This window comes from Patiria miniata, unplaced genomic scaffold, assembly GCF_015706575.1.
Source record: "Patiria miniata isolate m_02_andy unplaced genomic scaffold, ASM1570657v1 HiC_scaffold_29, whole genome shotgun sequence".
Taxonomy (NCBI): Eukaryota; Metazoa; Echinodermata; class Asteroidea; order Valvatida; family Asterinidae; genus Patiria; species Patiria miniata.
The window spans coordinates 19,713,029-19,736,221 of record NW_024037068.1 but is presented as its reverse complement, the minus strand read 5'-3'; the positions used below and the strand labels follow the sequence as shown (position 1 = coordinate 19,736,221).

The following is a 23,193-nucleotide window of genomic DNA, read 5'->3' as shown; positions in this document are numbered from 1 at the left end:
CACTTGGTTGCTTCAGGAAACTATAGCGACTTGATACTTGTATTTTTTTGGTGGAAAATGGGAATTTTCTGTCAGTTTTGCAAGATCACTTGGCCGCAGTCGACTTAAGTTTCCTGTGCCTACTTTTTGAAAAAAAAAAAATTGATTACAAGTTTCTCTCCTTTGGAGGTCAACGAGTGGAGAGGAAAGCTGGGTAGGGTCATTAAAGAATTAAAAAAATCAGAATATTATGTAAATAGAATTATTTGAGCGAAATTGTGTACTGTACAGCAACATTTCAAATTGTTGAAGCATATTTTTTTGCAATGGAAATCGACAGGTTATTTTGAAATTTTCAATTATTTGTATATGAGATTATTTGTATGAATATCAGTCGTTTTGGAGGTGTTTGTTGATTACTAAGGAAATACTTGATTAAAAGAATAAAGATATCATTGGATGTGTTGGCAAAACGGCCATTACCGAAGTTAAAAAGATATGAAAAATTGTATTAAAACTTTTGTACATTTACATCCAAATCGACCGTAGTTTTGCATAACGATTGCAACATGTATAAAAAGGTCATGTGAATGTTGTGGACAAAAAGTGTTAATGTCTCAGGATCCATCATCAACTTTTCTAGAAGCGAGCAATACAGGAAAATGAACTGCTTGTTTTGAAAATATATGAAAAAAGAAATGCTCAGAAAGGTGTTGTTAGGAATATAAGATATAATATGGAATAAAGTACATTTATGATTCATGTAATTAGAATAAATCATTTTAGGCACAACTGACAATCATGTATTTTATACGACATCCACTATGTGGAATGGTTTTCAAATCTAATATTCGATTAAAAAAAGAATGGTTTACAGAAACAACTACTGGCGTGTACATAGCTAGCTTATTTTCACATTCCCTAACACATTTATCGAATTACTTTGGAAAATTCTTTTTAATACTTCACTGCAACAACATTGATATAAAAACGAAGTGCGTTAATGAATTGTGTACAATTATAAATAAGGTCCGAAAGCGTAATTTACGAAATTTGATTTTATTTCTAATAAATGGGCCAAAAAACATCACTATAATAATAACAGAAAATGGTGCCTTTCTGTGATTTTGTATTTGTCTACAGTATTTAGTCTTGGTTTTGGGTTTACTTTGAATTGGCTTGGTTTGGGCTGGGATGAGCTAGGTTCATTGGGTTGGGTGGGTTTTGTTGGGATGGGCTGGGCTTCTACGTAATTTGAAAACCATGACAAACGTTGATTTGGGCAGAGGACACGCAAGAAAGTACTCGTTGCATATACTTATCATTTAGTTTTAAACATTAGCAAAACCCTAAACGTAACTGCCCTAAAGCACGGCTGAATGCACAATCCATAAATATTCCGTCTCCAACATTGATTAGTCAGCAAACCAGATGCTCCATTACCTGAAATTGTAATTCTAAGTAATGTTAAATGCCGCAACAGGTGCTGTTTAACTCGTCAGCTTCTTGAAGAGCGCCACCATGATTGTCAGCCGACTCTACCACGGTCGTGAGACTCATGCCGCATAACAGACCGAGATAGCATCCAATGTCAGCTTTAGAAATAAAATGCATCATGTGTCAATGATGGGTCTTAGAGGAATGTCAAACAATGCTTCTAAAAGGATGCTTGAGAACCTAGACGCATGCAACTTGACTGCACGCCTCAAAGCAAGTTTCGTTGATGCATTTAGATTTGTGTGGCAAAGGCCAATCCAGGCACGCTATCAATTTTATCACCAAGGTCCCCAAAAATGGCAAAAGCATCGTGATAGCTTGGAAATCTGTCATGGGCCAGTTGGTTTGTACCATAGCGTGCACAGTGGTTTCTACATTGAAGTGGTTTCTCCATTGAAAGTGTACAGTGATCACGTGCGGAGATTCGTCTATACCAATAATGAGAGACTTTGGAGACTTTGGTGGCAGCAAACACGTCGGTCCTTTTTCAGTAGTTTGCGTCATGTTGAACATGCGCGCTTTAGCTTAAAAATGGGCCTCAGTCTAAACAGTTGATTCGGATGCAGCCTTATTTAGACGTGAGCGTCGGGAATAATTGTCAGGCCTGGGAACCAGACTACCACCGGGCCAGTGCTCCATAGGCCTTTCTTTTGTTTGTAAACATTGGCGCCATTTTGTATGGGCTGCCGTAAGCGCATAAATTGAAGCCGTGGTTGGCAACATATTTTTCCAAAAAAAAAGTCCTCATAACGCCATCAACACATAGTAAAATGGCATGTGTAGGAATTATTTTGTAGCTTTGTTGAAAATGTTGTATTTTCAACTTATCAACTAATATTTTGGTGATATGTAATAACTCTTCTTCATTTTTGCAGTGTTGGACCTTCCATAGATTTGCAGGCCGCGGTTGGCAAAAATGCAGTTTGCCAACCAAGCGCAGAAAGGTCTATAGGGACGGCCCAACATGGCCGGCTGTGAACGGTTGACATCGTTTTTGAAGACACGCGGTTCGTACATGTAAACGTACGGTCGGAAACTACAAAAACGATACCCACCTAGGGAACGCAAAGCTATTCGCAATAACTCGTAAATCCTGTAATAATATAGTTTAATATCTCATTCATTATGCTGTGATAAGTGGCATGTTTGTGCAAACTGGAAGAACATAAAAATCTCAACTTCAGTTGGCCCTTTTTGCCGATTATTTCATGGATATGGAAAGCAAACTACGATCTAAAACGACATTTTCTTGAAAATAGTGCTTTTAAACAAGGGCGCCTCCTCAACTCCAATGAGTGATATTCCACTCCCAATTTGAAACCCGCTTGTAAACGATCGAACGGGAACTTTGAACAATATTCCCGGCTGTTTACAAAGTGAATTTCAGTTGGGTGAAACAAAGTCTTGTAGGCGCGGATCCAGAGTTTTTGGGTCAACCCCCCCCCAGCTCTGTCTCAAAATATTTTTTTTCATAGGAATACATTCAAAATGATGTGCCCCCCCCCGATCTGACGCCCTCAAAAATATATGATCATCAAACTGTCAATAATATCCGCCTGTGCACAGAATTGTGTCAGAGCCGTGGGTTAATTACGGGAGTATTTCTACACTATCCTGTAATTATAGTGTTGATGATCGTTGAATTTGAACAGCGCCCCCATTAAAGGTATAGTACGAAAAAAACTACTAAAGAATGTGCGTCCGAATCCCTATGCTTGTGCAATACTGCAAGGAATAAACAGGTTTTTCGCACTGCATGCCATATGCAACTTAATTACGCGACTCAGTATGCTCTATTCAATGAAAAATGCAAGAGGGCGCTCGCAATGCTTCAACATCATTCGCATCGCTAGTGCATGTCAAAAATATAAGACATCGACAGCCGGGACCTGGCAGCACAATTTCTGTAATTTAAGTCTGGCCGGTCACAATATATCGGATATTTATCGGTATTTATGTGGAATCCCGATATAGGAAACCGCGGCTGTGCATGCACACAAAATCGCTCGGGTAATATGTGGGGTTCTTTTTTGCTATGACACCGCTGCTGTTTATTGCGTGCTGGGGGATTTTCCCCGATGAGAAATCATTTTGTGTGCTGAGCACGGTGAGAAAATGGCACACATGCATTGGATGGAGCACGTAAATGTCGGGGAGTGACAACCAGCCTAAAATTTAACGGAATTGTGCAGTGTTAGTGATGAAAGTTCCAGGAAGTGAGTATTTATTAAGCAAGGATTAATTATAGATCTATATCAGACAATCTTCCAGCTTCCTTTTTTTCATTTTATTAGTGTAAACTTTGCCAAAACCTTGTATACAAAATAAAGCTTCCTGCGTATATGTGTAACCACGTGTAGTTCTATGTATTTTCACAGTGCAGGCAGAACGTGCAGTCACCACTCGATTTACGAGACAACATTACGGCTTGACTGACCCTCGGGTAAGGTTTTGATTCATTTAATTCATTTTCGAAAACAGCTGAAAGTTTGTCTAGAACCCAGATATGATTATCAAGCTGTAGCATATCTTAATAATTGATAGAAAATAGGCAATACTTATTTTTCATTTCAATGCTTTCTGTTTTCCTTGCATCTTTGAATAAACAATGAGAAGTCACTGATTGGTGTCCAGCTTCATCCATCTTTAACAAGTGGACGGACCCCATGCCTAGAATCAAAGTAGGGCAGACCACCACAGTAAATATGAAGGAGTTTCAATCTGACGGCTGTTTAATGTCACTTAACCTGGGCGTCTACCTTGTAGTGATTTTATCATGACTCAAGGCTCTCTGTTTTTCACTCATCTTTTATAATTCATGTTCAGGCTAACCAGAACCCAAGGTTGGGCATACATGTAAAAACATGCATCCTGAAGCAAATTTGTCATTGTTTCAAATAACCCGATCTAATAATTTCAACCGTTTACTATACACAAATGTATACCGGTTTGCTTTCTGAAATGCAATGATTTCTTTCTTCCTGTACTTTCATTCACCGGTATAAATCAGTGCTGTAGGTCTCGAGACCGGTCTCGGTCTCGGTCTCGAGACCACTTTTTGCCGGTCTCGGTCTCGGTCTTGGTCTCGGGAGCTGTGGTCTCGGTCTTGGTCTCGGTCTCGGTCCCCTTTGGTCTCGATATTTTGGCTGGTCTCGAGTCGAGACCAGCCAAAAAGTGAGGGGGCGGACTCCGCCCCCGGCCCTTTTAGGGTTAAGGCCAAACAAAAAAAATTGTGTGTTTACGGTAACCCGACCGACCTGGAATTTTTTTCGGCCAAATTGCCGACCTCAAACTTTTTATTGCCATTTTGAAGCTTGGTAATTGACAAATTTCAAACATTTCAAGTACTGTTAATTATTTGCCACGAACAAAAACCATTTTCCACACTTGAATCTGACCATGATTTGACACAAACATAGCTGTGTTAAACGTGCGAAAATCGCGACGATCTCAAAACTTGAATTCTCAAACTACGAAGTACGATTATTTTTGCACAAACGCATCGGGGTGAACCGGTACGCCTGGCTGGCCGACGGACGGCATGGTTGTCCCCACGTACAAACGTGCGTACTGCGTATCGGCCCGATACGCTGGAATTGCGGCTGGCCCGATACGCCGACAAAAAAAATGCCGATCACATTTTTTAGCCCCTGATACGCATTATACAATTATCATACACGCCATTAAAATGCACAATTTGATCGTTACATACGCCATTATTTCATCTTGACATGCAAAATCTTGACCAAAATCCTGTTTTTCCGATGCATGTGTGATCAAAATGCACACGATGACGTGTTCTGTCGACTGCAGCATGGTACACTGGTTCCCTTCGCCAGCTAACGGAATCAATACTATGATGAAGGACCAGAACCAGTGACTACTGCCTCTCTACGGTCTATACTTCGTATCATACAGCATGATGATGTATAGTGGGCCGAAGTTGGATCGTAAAAATATTACCAAACAAACATCGCTGGAGAAAGAGAATTTCTGCGAATTAATTCACAGAACGTGATCTTTACTTTCAGTGTATGTGTTTTCCATTAAAATGACGAGATTGCAAAGCTCGAACTTGTGGCGAAACATCGTAGCGTGTTTCTGCAGTAGTGCAAGATTTTCGGCCACGTGGGCCGTGAGCACGGCGCGATGTTCGGCCAGCCAGGCGGAATGTTGGCGGTACCAGCGGCCGTGATGAATGTAATTGTTAAGCATAAAGTGGAATCACCGACCTCAAATATTTTTTTTAATTAGGTGAGGCAAGTTTTAACCACTTTTGATAGCCAGTCTTGATAATTTTCGTGGCGCAAATGAAAATAATCCAGGCACAAAATAAACATGATTCCGTGCTCTATGATCATGGTTAGTACGAATGATGCTCCATAAATCAGCACCCCCCCCCCCCAAAAAAAATGGGGAAATAATTTTCCGACCAGCTGAAGCTATTTTGAAAGGCATGTAATCGGAAGCAAAAGTTATTTTTTTCTCCACCTTAATTTCTTAATATGAAACTTACATGTAAATGTAATTCATACTTTTCTAGTTAGGAAGCAGTGAAACACAGGTTGTGAAATGTTAATTTTTTTTAAGTTAACAATTTTGATTTTGTTTTCTTTAATTACAAAAATATTAGTGACCTACAAGATCTCCTCTGAATTTCAAGGACAAATCTTAAGATAAAGACCCCCAGATTTTCTCTAAAATGCATCAGAGAGCTTCTAAAGTTCAAACATTTTCAGGTTGTTGAATCACAGCAAATCTCCCCCCACATGTTTGAAAAAATCCTGGGGAGAACCCTGGCCGACGATACAAATTAATTTGGATTGAAATGTATCGATTGAATATCTTCAATGCTTGAATAGTGGTTTTATACATTTTTTTGCGAAAGAACACGCATGGGCATGCAGAACTGAAATGAAAAAAAAAATTACAAAATAAAATTATTTCCCTACCTACGTACCTGGATTTTTTTCAGGCTGTTACCGTAAACACACAATTTTTTTTGTTTGGCCTAAGTAAAGAATCAGTTTAGGGCAAATGTGACTGCAGTGTGATGCTAATGGACATGTCTCTCTTCTTTTTCTAGTGAGTGAGGCATAGTCCAATAACCATTGCTCCTCTTCTTATTTCTCGTTTTTATTGTGGGACGATCTGTTGAAACAAGCACTTTATAGCCATCTTCATTGATTCCAAATACAACTGAGATTTAAATCTTATGAATCAAGACTGAAACATTATTTTTACCGTCAGATTTTGTATTTTGAATATGGGGAACAATTCAACTCTTTTTCCCTAGAAATATTGGTGATATTTTTTTATTTTCCTTTTTAATTTTTCCGTTATTCGTGGAGGCGGGAAAAGGTTTTTTTTTTCATTATATTTATTAATGGATATTCATCAATTCGTAGACCGTTAAATTGGTATTAGTGGTGGACAGCTGAATTTTGTGATCTCTTTATTAAAATAGACACGACTTGGGAATAGAGTATGCAAATTACGTGAAATGTTCACAGTTACTACTCAATAACATGTTCTTTATCCCAATTGTATTTTTTTACAAAATGGAGCGTGCCATTTTATTTTTTTCATACTGTCACTTTCTATTTGACTCGCCATGTATTCATCTTTTCATCTGTGATAAACACAAATTGAGCTACTGCCATGGTAACACAAAAATAGAGTCTAATTGCCTGCCTCGTCTCCTTCCTAAATGTCAATTGCATTTGCATGAGTCGGGAAGAATTGTGTTCCATTAATCGCTATATGCTGTTTACGGCCATCACAATAAACTATTAATATATGGGCAATATGTCGTACTTGTTAATCACTAAAATATTCAAGTAAATCGCCCGGCAAAGTAGCCGATGCAGGCGATACGCTGGCACAGTACAAAACACAGAGAGGCGTGCGCACTGAGCCATGAATCCCAAAAGTACATCTCGCCCACCACATTCAGTTTGTGACAGCGCCATTCTATTGTGTCAGCCATATTCTCAAATAGGCTAATGGCGATGATGACGGCGGGCTGAATAACAGAAGATAGATCAGGCAAATATGGTTCATCAATCTTCTATAGTATATGTAACGTTATTGATATTAAACAAAAATAAAGTGGCATAACATTTCAGCCTTAGCCAGGCCTTCTTCAGAGGTAAATAACAGATGAACAAGAAACAACATGTAGGGGACACACAAACATGCAGGGTTGGAAGGAGAATCACAAAGAGGGATGTGGTGGGGGGGGGGGCAGATCAATCCATATCCGGCCACCATCTCTCAATTTTTTTGTACAAATCTATATTCCATGACTGAAATAAATCAATATTTTCTTGCTCCAAATTTTTTTCGAATCAGGTTTACAAGGAGGTCCAATGTAAAATTAAAATATCCGTTAGTGGTCATTGCTGAAACCAGGGGGTGGCTGTGGAGTTTAGGGTCCGAGTTCCTATAACAGATGAAACATCCACCTTTAATTTTTTTACTTTTGTCAAGTTTCAACATGTTCAAGTTTTGCAAAAACTAGTACAAATTATCGTACTCCTAAGTTAGAGTTTCTTCATCAAATTTACACTTTATAGTAGTTAAACAATATTTGTAAAAAAATAAAAAATTAAAGTGGCAAAAATATATGGAGTTCATCAAATAAGGTTTTCCCCTTCTTTAAATTAGGTTGCTTCCAATTTTTTTAATGATTGGGACAATAACAAATTCTGTTGCCATGTTGTAATTTATGGCATGAACCAAACACGAAGAGCACTCGCATGACACAATTAAGCAGGTACAAGTGATTCCTAACTTTCAATCACTTCCTTCACATCCCCATGAACATCAACATCTCAAGGACAGACTGTTCAGCTGTAATTAGTGTCTTGATGTTTATTTAGATTATTGTTATTTATTATCCGCGGTCTCGGTCTCGGTCTCGGACCATTTCGGTCTCGGTCTCGGTCCGCCTTGAAGGGTCTGGTCTCGGTCTCGGTCTCGGTCTCGCAACTTCAGGTCTCGGTCTTGGTCTCGGTCTCGGACTATCCGGTCTCGACTACAACACTGGTATAAATCAAATCATTAAGTGAACTAGAAACAAAAACCACACGTACCAAACCAGTCCCTGCGTCGCCTAAACACCGGATGAGTTTTTTGAAATTCACGCTCTCCGGTTACCCAGCAGCGGAACTGATTTTACTCCCTATATGCGTATTGAATTTCCAAAAAAGGAAAAAAACCTTAAGTAAGATTTGAGGCTTTGCATGGTGAAGATACTAAATAATGAAAGGTTTGCGGAAACCCAATGTGCGAATAATTTCTCAACTAAGAGAATGGTTCTGAAAAGAACCAGAGGTATAAAGGAAACAAACCTTAACAAATACGCTCTAGGCAGTTTAGTCATATAATTACACAAGTATCCATACCAGTGCTTGTAAGTCTTAAATAAACGGAAATCTTCCCTAGCTGGTTGCAAATACAATGTTTTCAAAAAGATTCATATGCTCGCAGAGCCAATCGTACTCCAATTTTATCATACATCCCATAAAAAGAAAAGAATGAGGAACGGCCCTGCTGATGCTGATAGCAAATCCCATCCTCCTCCCTTGTTTTAAACCCTAATTCACGGCGGCAACTTTCTTGGAATGACTTTGGAACTTTCCAACAAGTTATTAGTATCAACAGATTGTTCCCTGAATTTTGCTTGCACAAAACCGGTTTCTTCCTTGCTATTTTCCTAGCCAGAAAACCACTTCTTTTTAAGAAAACACAAGTCTGATAAAAAACTAAAATGAATGGTGGCGGCCAAAATTCATTCCATTTAACTTAAAATGTAGTGGCGACATGTATGATTACGCCCCTTCCTAATAAACACAGTGAAATAAATCAGAGAGCCTTGATTCATGATAAAAATCACTACAAGGTAGACCCAGGTTAAGTGACATTAAACGGCCGTCAGATTAAAACTCCATCATAACTGGTTGTTTAACTATATAGGGCTTGACAAGGACTTCGTACTTTTTAGAATGCATGATTCACATTGCGAAGGAGGACGGTTCAACAATGATATTAACAAGATGGATGGTCAAACGTTCATAATGCGAAGGTACATGGTTCATATTGCGAAGAAGCAAGGTGCAACGTTGACATCAAGCATGATCAATGGTGCACATTGACAAGATCGAACGTGAACATTAACAAGTTGGAACATTCACATTAAGAAGGAACAACTTCCACAATGCGATATTAAGCTACGTGCAACGTGCATATTGCGAAGGTACAACGTCAATATTAAGAAGTTACAAGGTTCATATTAAAAAGGTCAATATTAAAATGTCGTTCCAGGGCCACCGTACACTAGCGTCTTGTGAATTCTGCATGCATGTTGAATCATACTATCCCACAAATTGGTCGAAACTCGATCACGTGGCCGGGCATTAACGGTGATAATGACCGGCTTCAAAGAACAAGCGAAAAAAAGTGGCCCCTGAACCAGCATTGATCCAGCCCCATGGAAGGCAATGATTGGCCAAATTTACAACAGTCATACGGTAGTTTGTATCAATACAGCACTGCACATGCGCTCAACCACCTTCGCGTGACACTGACGCGCGCGTAGGCAACACAGTTGCTATGGGTGTGCGCGCGCGCCTAAGGAAGTTTTAAAACGGCTGGACATCGTACATGTACATACAGCAGTGCAGTATCTGATATACTGAGGATGTTTACGACGAAAGCGTAGATCTACGATTTTTTTTCTTTAAACACATCGCCCAACGACATATTTACCTTTCCTAAACCAAGCATCTTTGTAATTCTGGACACGAGGAATATAAACGAAATTTCAGCTTCCTTCATCAGGTAAAAATATGAAAACATTGTTGTAAATATTTGTTTCGCTACGGCAGCAGAAGTCCAAACCCTGGACGTCGTACGTGTACGCAATGAAGACGTTGTCTAGCAATGTCCAGCACAGCCTTGGCCCGGCTGTTGGGGTACCACGCATAAGTTAAAATATGGCCCATGAACATGAACACAAAAAAGTCTGGAAATATCGCCGAAAGAAAGTCACAAAATTGGAGCATTTTAACTGTTTATTTCGTTAACAAGGTATTTATTAATGAGAATAGCAGTGTGAGGATCCGGTCTTCACTGCGTGATAATGACCGGGTTTGGGGGTGACCGCTGTTAATTGACCTCGACTGCGTGTCGGTCCGTTAACAGCGGTCACCCCCAAACCCGGTCATTATCACGCAGTGAAGACCGGCTCCTCACACTGTTATTCCCTTATTATTGATATGAAACCAACAACGGTGTGGAACACTATGGAAAATTGTTAAGTAAAGAAGGAAAGCGTTGGATGTTTAGTCATATTGCTTCGAAGAAAATATAACCGCTATGGGTATTTATCGGCACATTTAAAATGTCCTTTCGTCCACAGAGAAGTTTGGTTACTTTTCAAAGTAATAAAAAAATTCCATACCTGCAATCTAGGATCCAAAACTTGGATTAGATACGAAACTGGCGGGTGGTGCTCTCAGTGTTGTAGTCGAGTACTTTTTTCCCGAGTACCGAGTACTGCCAAGTATTAGGTTGCCGAGTACAAGTACGAGTACTTGTACCTCCGAGTACAAGAACGGGTCTCCAAGTACGAGTACTTATACTTCCGAGTACGAGTACGAGTACTTCCGAGTACGAGTACGAGTGCTCGCATTTCCGAATACGGCCATACGGCAAATGGTTCATTGTGCGTAATTGGCCCAGGCCCAGTCAGACCGATCGATTTCTCAACAAGCCAATCAACCATTTTAAATTGAAAGTATCGATAAAATAAGGCCATGGTAAGTGAAGTTATAACATTTTTTCCCGAGTACTGCTATTCGAGTACGAGTACTTTGCTGCCCGAGTACGAGTACCGTCATTTCGAGTACGAGTACTTTGACATTCGAGTACGAGTACGAGTACGAATACTCTAAAAAAAAGTAGTCGAGTAGTGCTCGAGCACGAGTACCGAGTACGAGTACTACAACACTGAGTGCTCTCTAACCTTGCATGCTCTTTGTGGATCTGTGAAAAAAGTGGTCCACAGGATGCAGGAAGCGTGAACGCTTTGTGGACTTGGCACACGTCCACACTAGGTTTCACCCTCTTCTGAAAAAAACAAAACGGTTTAGAGGCATTTGGGGTAAGGTTTATCCGTCGCAAACTGAAAGGAACACTGAAGGAAATCATAATTAATAGAAATTCAGTTGAAAGAGTGTTCAGAGTGTGTGTAAAATAAGGTTTTTCTCCGGTTTTTCTTAACTTAAAATACAAAAGACTGTCCACTGAAGGTATGGAAGGTAAGTCTGAGCGTGTAAACACCGGCAATCATCGACTTAGGACAAAAGGGTCAGGGCACAAACAATACGACGTCCACGATTGACCGATAGTCCAAGATTGAAATTCCTGTACAAAACCAATGAGAGTACAAACAAAGGAATGAGGGCTGCACGATTGCTAGTGTTTAGACATGTGTGCATGGGTTTATGTGTGGGTGAACTTGGAAGTTGACTAAACTCTCAACGTTTCAAAAGTCAAGTAGATCCCGCGCTGTCTATCTATACAGTTGAAGGGTAAACACTTCAACAAGATAATGCTATCAATAAATTACTGACTCTGCTATGGGTCACTGTGGCGTGATCTGCCTCGTGTTGGGTAAGGCCTAGGTGGAGAATCGTTTTTAATAACTGATTGGATCAGAAGAGCTTTGTCGTATTCACTGAACAAAACAACTTATGTATGGCAACACTCCTGTTTTCCCACTATTTGAAATAATAGTTTCACAATTGATTGGTTAGGTATTTGTAGATAATGTGTACATAAGGCGTAAGAGTAAAAATAAAGTTGTTGAAGTTATTTCGAGGTTCATGTTCATGTGCAGCAGAAGAGTTTTACGTTTCGCGCTTCGTCTTGGTGTACTTACTGGGATATCACAGGATTTTGCATAAAGACAGCAAACAACCTTTTCAAGGTAAGATATTTAGATGCGTTCCGCAGGTTGATCGTTATTGATTCAACGTTCTGTGGCAAAGAATACATGAAAATAGACATCGGGGCTTTTCATGTTAATACATGAAAATAGACACCGGGGCTGTTCAAAAGTTTCGCGAAGTGAATCGTGAATGTTTGTATTTTCCAAAAGAAAGCAGTTTCAAATCATCTATTGCTGTACGTGCTGCTTTATTGTGAAAAGTATTGAATTGTAGTGTACTTTTGCATGATTGCATAAAAAAGTACTTTCAATGTCAAACGGGTTACCAACAAAAATGCCAAAAAAGGATGGTCGGTTGCGGCTTGTAATCACGGTGACCGTAAGTTCAACGGTATTTTGCCGTAGACCCTAGTAAACTGAACAGGGTGACATAAAAACGGGAAAGATTACAGGGTTTTCTCTTTAGCCAACATTCAATCTTGGTAGGCCTATTGACCACATTTAGAACAAATTTCACTGAATTCATCGCTACATGTATACCATTGTTTGAGACTACCCATAAACACTACCAACTCAATGTTTCCTAATATTTGAAGGGAGTATTTCAAGTGTTTTTAATAGCGCAAACAAGAACCTGAATTAAGTGCGCGAAGATCCCCCAGTCTTATCCCCGTTTGATTTTGTTTTCTTTGTGTGAACCTCAATGACTGTGTGTACCGCATTGTGTCAGGTTTTGCTCACCTTGTATAGCACAACGAGGGTTGCAAGCCGGGAGCCGCGGGTGTGTTGGTGGCAGGGAGGTATGCGTAAGCTGGGATCGGTACCAGTTGGGGCTAGCTGAGCAAAGATTACATTCTGTCAAACAAATACAATCATGCTGCTTGAATGATTAGCTCCATGGGCTCTCAAAAACCAATATTAAGCATTAGGAATGTTGCACAGCACCGTACAATGATCAGTCACGATACACCTTAATTATCTACCACTGTTTATGGGTTTCATTTGGTTTGGCGCATGCGCGAAATATTACCACAGCAAAGTGAAATTATTTGTCGCGCACTTTTGAGGATCAAAATGGGGCTGTCGCATTAGCGAAATATTTATGTTGTGTTATAATGTAAAAGCAGAACCGAAAATAACACGAATGTTTCAGAAAGTTTTTTGTAAGAATGTACAACTATTTCAGACAAACAAATACGAATGCCCGGATAAAAGAAAATACAGTTATAACAGAACTTTCAAATAGTACAGTTTGAAAATGATAAATTAAAGTAAATATTGATAGTAACTGATAAATGTATATACTTTGATCCGACTGATTTTTTGATATGCCGATGAAAGTTTCATCTAGTCAGAATGTTTTGGTCTGGCAACCAGACTTGAGTGACCATAGTCAATTATAGGATTAACCAATATCCAGTGGGAGGCAACTTGGTTCAAAGATATATCGAATATTTATCGGTATTTAGATATCCATCAGTAAACGACGAGTTGTGGAAAGTAGTTAAATAAAAAAGGTTTGCGGAAACACGAAGTGGGAATAATTTCTCAACTAAGAGATTGGTTCTGAAAAAGAACCAGCGGTGTAAATTCGACGTTCCGGGAAGTATGCTCTGACTGTCTTTATAGGAGAGTGGTCAGAGCATACTGACCGGAACGTCGAGTTTATACCTCTGGTACTTTTCAGAACCATTCTCTTAGTTGCGAAATTATTCCCACATGGTGTTTCCGCAAATCTTTCTTTCATTACTAACTCATGCAAAGCCTCAAATCTTACTGAAAGTTGTTTAAACATTCTCCATCGGCACTTTGTCCCCCTGCCCAAGACAAAAAAATGGCAATTTTCAAAATAATAATTATTTGAACAAGAACATTTCCTTGCCATCCAGGAACCAAAGCCTGGATGTGTGTAAAGGATCAAAGTTGAGTAAACTTTCAAAACTGTTTCACGAGTCAAGTGGAGCCCACGCTATTTATTCATACTTGATTATCGTTGAGTGGTGAGGTAAAAACTTCAACGAGATGACGCTATCTACGAACCATTGTCTGTGCTATGAGTCACTGTGGTGTGATCTGTCTCGTGTTGGGTAGGGCCTATAGGTGGACAACCACTTCACCTGATAGTATCAGAAGAGCTTTACTTCTTGCCCTTCTTTTTAGGGGCCATTTAGAATTTTCAATGTTTTAAAATTTCGACTTTTTTTCCAAATTATTTTGACCCACCCACCCACCCCTAATTTCGATTAATAAAAAACTGAACATGTATTGTAGCCTACATGTACATGCACTTGCATGTACAGTGTGCATATAATTGAGCATGTACATGTATACCCATGTACATGTACATGTGTACCCATGTACATGTGTACCCATGTACATGTGTGTCTAGTTCAGTGACGGCGTGAAGTTGTCGGTCTTCCTCTTTTGCAGTGGTGGCCTTCAGTTTTCTTGGAAGCCACAAAGATGACCGTGGTTTTGTCATTTTCTGGATTAGCCCCATAAATGTGGCCAATTTACTGGACTGCCTCCGTAAATAAGGTTACACTGCCACCATGTATAAAACCGTGTCTATTTTTCGTGAAATTTCCAGATTCGTTTGCACACGTTTGCGTATATCAAAATTTTAACATGAAATTTTACGAAAAATAGACATCTGAAAAAAGGCAGTACTTTCTAATTAGCCTATAAAGGGGGTGAGTATGCTTCTAAAGCAAAAATAAACTACAAACTAAGCCTAAATGTGAAAATCAAAATTTGACAAAGTTCGACATGTTTTTGTATATGATGGCAGTGTGGCTTATTTACCGGGGCAGTCCAGTAAATTGGCCACATTTATGGGGCTATTTCTAGATGAGGGGGATGACATGTGACATACGAGGTTGTGCCTGTCACGTGAGGTAGCTGAGAAAAACATTCCCTCGTACCCCCCGCCCTGTTTGCAGGGCGGGGGTACGAGCGAAAGAAAAACATCAAGTTTGGGCAGTCATCACATCACAGGCTGCGGTCCTCGTAGTCTTGGAGTCCAGTGGTTGAATAGTCCAGTTTTTATAGCGATTGGTAATCGACACCCGCGGCGTGTTATAGAGCCGATCTAGTACACCTGGTACCCTGCTGCCTCTGCACGGCCTAACCGCTAGTCTGGTTCCCAGACCTGACAATTATTCCCGACGCTCACGTCTAAATTGTAGGTCAGGCAGTCTCCTTGGCTAAAAATAAACATGACGACATTGATGGCCCTTTTTCAAAGCTCGGCTTCGTTTCCGATTTCGCTTTATCACTTTTAGCTTTTAATGTTTGATCAAATTTTTAAATAAATCACTTGCTTCGTAATATCATACATTCATGATAATACAGTTTGATGTTTCTGTAAGATAACATTGATTAATGTTGATCTTGAATCTTCAAAATAAGGCACCCAAATAGCACTGTTAGCAGGCGGAGCCGAATGAAGACCGAGTTTTGGAAAATCTCGGTAACGGTCGTAACGTCAAATTTCAAGTTTTCTAAATGAAAGCAATGAAATTAATTATCAACTCATTTAAAAAAAAATTAAAAATAAGCAATTATTAGTTAACTAACCTATATTATACTCGGAAATACTCGGGTGCTATCCGATTGTCGACGAAACGAATTCGGCAAACTTCGGAAATTTTCGGAAAAAGGAGGAATTCCTCCCGTTTTAGTCACGTGACATAAATTGTAATACAATGTATTACCGGAGGCTACCTGACCTAAGATTCATCAGGAATAGTCAGAATCTTTTGGTCTGGGAACCAGACTACCTAACCGCTAGAAACGCCCGGCATCCAAGTCTACTGAAAAACCACCTCCCTCTCATGCCACAGTGGGTCTATATACATGTACATGACGTACATGTACAGTACCAACCTCGTCCCCAGTGCTTACTCTATTTCCAACCGTATTTCCAATAGTAAACCCTGGATAGTAAACTTTCTTCCTGTATCCTGATTCGATATCGCAATTGGCTAGTAATGGATTTTTATCGTGTACTTGGTGTTGTTATTCACAACACGTGTTTTCACGATCATTCGTCCACACCTTCTCAAAAACATTCCTTTCCTTTTCCAATTTGTTCATATTAATATGAAATGTGATACTGCATGTTGTGTCGATAAGATCGTAACAGTTTAATTAAATAAATCGCGTTTTCGTAACTCACGCTGTGCTCGCGCTGCGACGAATTGACTCTGTTTTTACCCCAGACACCGCATACAAAAACAAACGATAATGTAACGCACATGCAGGCATCAGACTATTCCTCATTTGCATACGTGTTCCAAAATCTTGCACATGCAAATGATCCAATACCAGGGTGAGAGAGCAGTTAGTGATGGGCGCGTACTGCTCGACACCCTGGGGTCGAGGTTGGTACAGTACATACAGGGGACCAAGTAGGAAAAGAAACACGCATTGCGATATCGGAACGCTTGCGCGTTGTTCAGGCAAGTCAAAAGATCTATCTTTCTTCTTCTTTTTTTATCTTTTTTCCATGGAAAGTGAATTTCGATTTTCAATTATTTAGCTTGACCCACCCACCCACAATTTAAAAAAAAGATCGAAATTTTAAAACATTGAAAATTCTGAATGGCCCCTTAGTCTACTCTCTCAACTAACAACGATTTGCATAAAGACAGCAAACAATAAGTGTCAAAAAGTAACCCTAAAACGTGTAGTAGCATTCATTGTAGATGGTCATTTAAGTGCGTATATGTGATAGGTTTGGGCAGAATAAATACATGGTTCTAACACTCATGTATATTTCTGTGGTTTTTTTTTTAATAAAGAACATATCAGTGGTTTCAATAATTAGTGATTTGTAATCAGTTACCTTGGCAACTATGAACACCCTTCAGATTTTCACTATTGACCTCCCGCCAACAGTTAGGAAAAGTCTGCATATCATCGATATTGATTGTGGCGCGGGAAGTAAAGTCCAAAACCTCAAAGCGTACACCCAATTTTGTTATGTCGTTTGGGGGCAAAACATCGCGACCCGGATGAGCCCCGAGAATAACGTCACATAAATCAAAAATTTCACACCCAGGTCCAAAATACACGATCAGTACGCTTATTTGCCACTGAGTAAATACAACACAGTAACAAACAAAGTACTTCACTTCAGATTATGCATAGATAGTATTTGCTTTATCAGTGCGCGTGATTTGTCTGTACAAACCACCCGTTAGGGCCCTGTCACACTTCTGCGTATCCTAATTCCTTATGAGTTGCGCATTGACATTTTTTTCATACGCAGTCGTACGCACAATACGCACCTCATATGCATCTCTATCGTTTTGTGTAAGTTTTATGTACGCAGGCATACGCATGGTACGGCCCAGTACGCCGGATAGTTTTGGGCATGCACAAAACTACGCTGCGTACGCTGTTACGCAGGTCATAAGTTATAAATACGCAATGCATCGGTCCCGCATCGGTCGTGCGCGGTACGAGTGCGCTATGTGTTCGTGGGGGATTTAGCGGTTCATACCACTGATCTCTATATAAAGACTGGATAGCTAATACAGAGCCGCACAATGTACGAATTTGACGCCATATTGGTGAGACCGGCTGGTGATCTACAAATGACAAGTTGTCGTTTTTATAGACAGCTTGATTTCTTTTGTAACGTCGCGGCTCACTTGACTTATATTTTGGCCACCACCACTGACCAACTGACCAAGGTTAACTACAATTTTTCTAACGTAGTGGTTACTTTTATATTATGCCGCAAATCACTTTTCCGGCGTTTTTGAAATAATAATCACTACGGAAATGTGTTCCATTTAGAACATCATAATATGTGTACGTGACCAAAATGCGCGTCAACTGTTGATACAACGCGCGCGTATTTACGCGTAGAACGTTCGTATTATACGCGGCCATCTTCGTGAGACCGGGGGCGAATTGGTCAATATGCAAAGTCTACTGTGTGAATGTTGTATGCATATCCGCTATCCAGTCTTTATATAGAGATCAGTGGTTCATACGCGGTAATACGCTGACCTCCCGGCACGCACCCCGTCAGCATATGAGCCGCCTATATTGGACGTATACATAGCGTACTTGCAGCGCAGATACAACGCACGCTGAACGAACTCATAGCGAATGCCGACGTATTGCGTCAGGCATGCGGTCGGCATAAGTCGGGTGCGTCCGGAATACGCTCGGCATGCGCACTGCATACTGACCTATTCGCAGCCCGAAAAATAATGTTGTGCACTGCATACTTAACTCATACGCATCTCATACGCAATGGATGCGCTAAATTCGTTACTTGTACGCTAGATGTGCGTTGCACATAAGTCAAAGTAATCCAAAAAATTCGACGTTTTGAGCGTACGGCTGCGTATTGAAAAATGTTGATAAGGAACTCATAAGGAATTAGGATACGCAAAAGTGTGACAGGGGCTTTAGCTCTGGTCCCCGTCCGTGCTTCTCATCAAATTCGTTGTCGTCGTCGTCGATTGTGGGGCGGGAAACAGCCTATACCCACAAAAACGGAATTATTGTCCGGCAGCAATAATAATAATAGTTAATTCAATTACTAAATAATGGTCCGTTTGGGGGTTAATGTCTCATTCAATGTCATTATCATCGTCGAGGCTCACGATAGCTTGTGAGACTTCAATCACAAAACTGACTAAAACCTAAAAACAAGATATGGCAGAACACAACGAGGAGATGTACGAGGGCATATACCGTATATCGGTGTTTGGTATAGCGGCGTTCCACTGTATTCAAGAACATGTCCTCGTCAGTATAACTAATTAAGAAAACAACCCCTTTAAAACATGTTTTATCTTAAGGTTACATCGCCATTAATTTAGTCTTTCGTGTACGGAATGGGACGAGTCCCGTTGATTTCAAGCACCGTTTTTGGTGCTAAAGCTGCGCTTGTAAAAGAGGAAGTTGCAAAATTTAAATCATTTAATATACTGCCCTAAGAAATATACAAAGTTTTCACCACACAATACAAAAGTCATTATTTCACGACATTTGATCGTGATTTAGAATTGCATCATTTATTTGTTTCACAGAGATGGCTACTGCGGCATCGTTAGACTCTGCTCTTGAGAAGATCGGCGTTCACCTTGAGTGCAGCATCTGCACAGGTAAATACAAGCAGCCGAAAGTACTGAACTGCCTTCACAGCTTCTGTGAGGAGTGTCTTGTAAAGTACCGTGATGGCACATACGGAGGAGCTCCACAAATCCCTTGCCCTATGTGTCGTCAGGAGACGGTACTTCCACAGACTGGCATCCAGGGCCTCAAGACCAACTTCCATTTGGTTGGTATGATTGCAGAATTTGAATTACAGGAGAAGGTAGCATGCTCAGGAGACTCGAAGCTTCTCTGTGAGACATGCGATGAGGATAACGAGCCTTTGCATCACTGTTTCGACTGTGGAAAGAATATCTGTACCCCCTGCCGCAAGACACACTTACGGTTTCCAGTGTCGGCAAAGCATGCAGTAGCAACTTTGGATGACATTCGTCAGGGGAAGGTGAAGGTGACTAAACAACCGGATCAGTACAAATGCAACAATCACAAAGAGAGCGTGAAATTCTATTGCAAGACATGTGATGAGCTGATCTGCCAAGTCTGCACAGTTGTGGGTCATCCCACTGCTAAACATGACATCACTGACACCGGCACGGCTTCAAAAGACTACAGACAGTCACTGAGGAATGCTTTCTCTGCTTTGGGTAAAGACATACAAGGCCTTGAGTTGTGTCTGCAGGACACTATTGAAGCTAAGATGACAGTCAAGGACAACATGGCGAAGGCTAGAAAGGGGGTGCAGGACAAAGCTGCTGAGGTCATAGCGAAGGTCAAAGCTGAAGAGAAACGACTTCTTGATGAAATCACTACCCACGAACTGGAACAAAGTAAGGGACTGGATGAGCACGAGAAGACACTGAGTGACATGCTGCATAGAAAGAGGCATTCCCATAGCACCGGTAAGGACGTAACGAGTAATGCATCAGACTGCAACCTTATTTCACTCTATCCCGTGATCAGTAAAGATTTGACAAAGCTGAGCAGTCAGCATCTGGCACAGTATCCCCACAAACTTTGGTATCTGAGGTTCAAGAGGAGTCAGACAGCTGGTGTAATCGATCTGGGCAAGGTGGAGCAAGAAGGGGACAAGTGGGAACTGCAGCATAAATTGGGCAAGCAGGGGAGTGGTGAAGGGGAGTTTGAATTAGCCAGAGGCATTGCTGTTGCTGCTGACCCTGACGAGATTGCTGTGGCTGACTGCAAGAACAAACGAGTTGTAATCTGCAACCACCAGGGACAAACCAAGAACACCATTCAAGTCGTTGCAAGTGAGTTGTTAGTGCACATTGTAATGTTCAATGTAAAGAAATTGACAAGTAAGTAATTTGTGTGCATACATTTTAATTTCTTATCACATTTAACCTGCAATGAAAATATATTGACCTATTGGATTTTATATTATTTTCTCGTTCCGTTTTATACAGCGATTAAAAATGTTATCCGCGTCCTCTATTCCCTAGTTCTTTCTCTCAAATAAATTGCTATGAAATTTAAATTTCAAAAAGCTAATGAAACAGAAACAAAAAATGGTACTTTAAATCATCCCCAATGCCTTCCATTAATCATAGACATTATACAAAATCAGTTTCAGGATTCCCGATTCTCTCCTGTTTCAAATCACAGTTGTTCCTGAAGTTGCTTTGTAGTTGCTATTTACCATCCCACCAAGCTATTTTTTCTCTACCTCTTTGTTAGCCCTGTTTGCCCTTCAAATTAAAAATAATGTCCGTATCCTAATTTCGTATTGTCCTACGAAAGCAACCCACAAACAAATCGGGGTAAGTGAAATACATGTTTACCTACAAAGGTGAACAGCACCCAACTCACTCTTTGAAATGTGTTTTTACTGTTAAAAATGTCCCAAGCAAGGAGCGCCCCCTGGTGCCAGAAGGTGTGCTGATACATTTTCTTTTTCTACACCCTAATGAAGCATTTCAAAACGATGCTAGAGAAAAAAACCGCTTGAATACTTGAACATCATAATTCCTAATCCCATGTAACATTCCCAGTTTATGATGGCCATTCTTGACGAATCAAAAGATTTTTAATCAAAACCTATAGTTATTATACACACTCATTCGTGCACGTTGCATTTGCGTTTAAAAACAAAACTGCTTCGAGTGAATTGAACATGAAAAGGTTTGGTGTGGAGGATCACAATCACTTGACCATCAAACAGTCAGATATTTCTGTTAATTATTTGAATGATTTTTTTTTCACAAGAGTTAAATCGAAATACTTTCAGTTATCTGATCATTTCATTCAATTTTGTTTTGTTTTCCAGATGACGTCGTTGTTGTATCGAATCAGTGGGTGTGTGCTCATTCCGACAAGATGATGGTTTACCATAGAGACACTACGCACAAGTGTGACTTCCACGTCGTGCCGGAGGTTGGCAACGCAGACAATAGCCTGTTAAGCGTAGCAATCATGCCAAATGGTAACATCATAGCGGGTCTGAAGAAAAAGGTATTGATTGAGCTCGATCCCAGGGATGGTGATATTCTACATACCATGCCAGTAAAGATACGACCTGGCTTCTTGGTTGTACTGAGCAATGGTTGGATTGTGATCAGTGATTGGAAGCAGGGACTAGTGGAGATAGTGGAGGTTTCTAATGGCAACGCTGTGACTGTAAACACAATCCGGCCAACCATCGACGGAAAACCGGTGAAATACTGCAAGGGTGTTTGCAGCAAAAGCTCGGGTATCTACATTGCAGCGGACACAGGGTACATCAAGACCGGTCACATACACCACTATAACTGTACAGGTCAGTTTGTCAGCTGCGTGGCCCAGGGTCTGTATGACCCCTATGGAATCACATTCACAGCTGACGGGCAGCAGCTGGCAGTGGCTGACCGGTACTCAGTTAAGATATATCACAAAGTGTGATGCCGACGATGTCATCCAGCATTAAACCGCCCTTCCAATGCCCGCCTTTGGGTCTGTTTATGCACGCTTGTATAAGGCCTGATGACGACCTTTTCATTAAATACATAAAGATAAACAAAACAAATAAGTAACTAAGGACTGACAACGTGCATGTTGAATGATGTCCTAATTTTGTCTCCCGTATGTATCCGTTCCTTTCTTCAACTTACCACTGACGAATTCTAAACACGAAGCGTTATTATTTTTTTCTGAATTGTTGAATTCAGACACCAAACACATAATTAAAAGTTTGAAGACACGCATCGTCGCCAACGGTTACTTGTAGCTAAAGATGTATGGATGTTTAATCTCACCTTAAATGAGAACTCTTCCACATTCAAGTTGCGGTCTGAATGTGACGCCCATGTCACGACAGGAACATATTTCTCGGTGAATGTTCATTGATTGTGGCTCATCCGTCGCTATGGTGATCGTAAACAGAAAATGAGCGATATTACAGACGAGACAAATTATGCATACAAGAGATGTAGTGTAGTTATTTCACCAAGAGCTAATTAAAAAACAAATCCAAGAAAACGAAAATGACATTTTGTTATAAAATAGCTCACTTGGTTGTTTGTTTTTTTTAATTATAGTGACTGCATGGATCTTGTGTTCCTTTTTTTTTAAAGAAAATTTGAATTTTCTGTCAGTCTTACAAGATCGCGTGGCCAGCGGTCTACTTAACTTCGCTACTTTACTTCGTACACTTTTCTGAAAATTATTTCGATTACAAATTTCTC

The 23,193-nt window shown here is 40.3% G+C and overlaps 1 protein-coding gene across 1 annotated transcript; it reads left to right on the top strand.

Annotated features, from left to right (window-relative positions):
* The first annotated feature begins 19,493 nt into the window (after positions 1 to 19,493).
* On the top strand, positions 19,494 to 22,514 carry LOC119736194 (E3 ubiquitin-protein ligase TRIM56-like). The gene is made up of 2 exons (XM_038210220.1): positions 19,494 to 20,784; positions 21,801 to 22,514. The coding sequence occupies exons 1-2, from the start codon at positions 19,494 to 19,496 to the stop codon at positions 22,409 to 22,411; spliced, it is 1,902 nt and encodes a 633-aa protein (XP_038066148.1). The 3' UTR covers positions 22,412 to 22,514.
* The last annotated feature ends 679 nt before the right edge of the window (positions 22,515 to 23,193 follow it).

Bases quoted from the DNA above. Each gene is read 5' to 3' on its own strand.
- LOC119736194 (XM_038210220.1), top strand. From the start codon at position 19,494: ATGGCTACTGCGGCATCGTTAGACTCTGCTCTTGAGAAGATCGGCGTT. The intron at 20,785-21,800 runs GTGAGTTGTTAG...TTTGTTTTCCAG, and splicing joins CACCATTCAAGTCGTTGCAA to ATGACGTCGTTGTTGTATCG.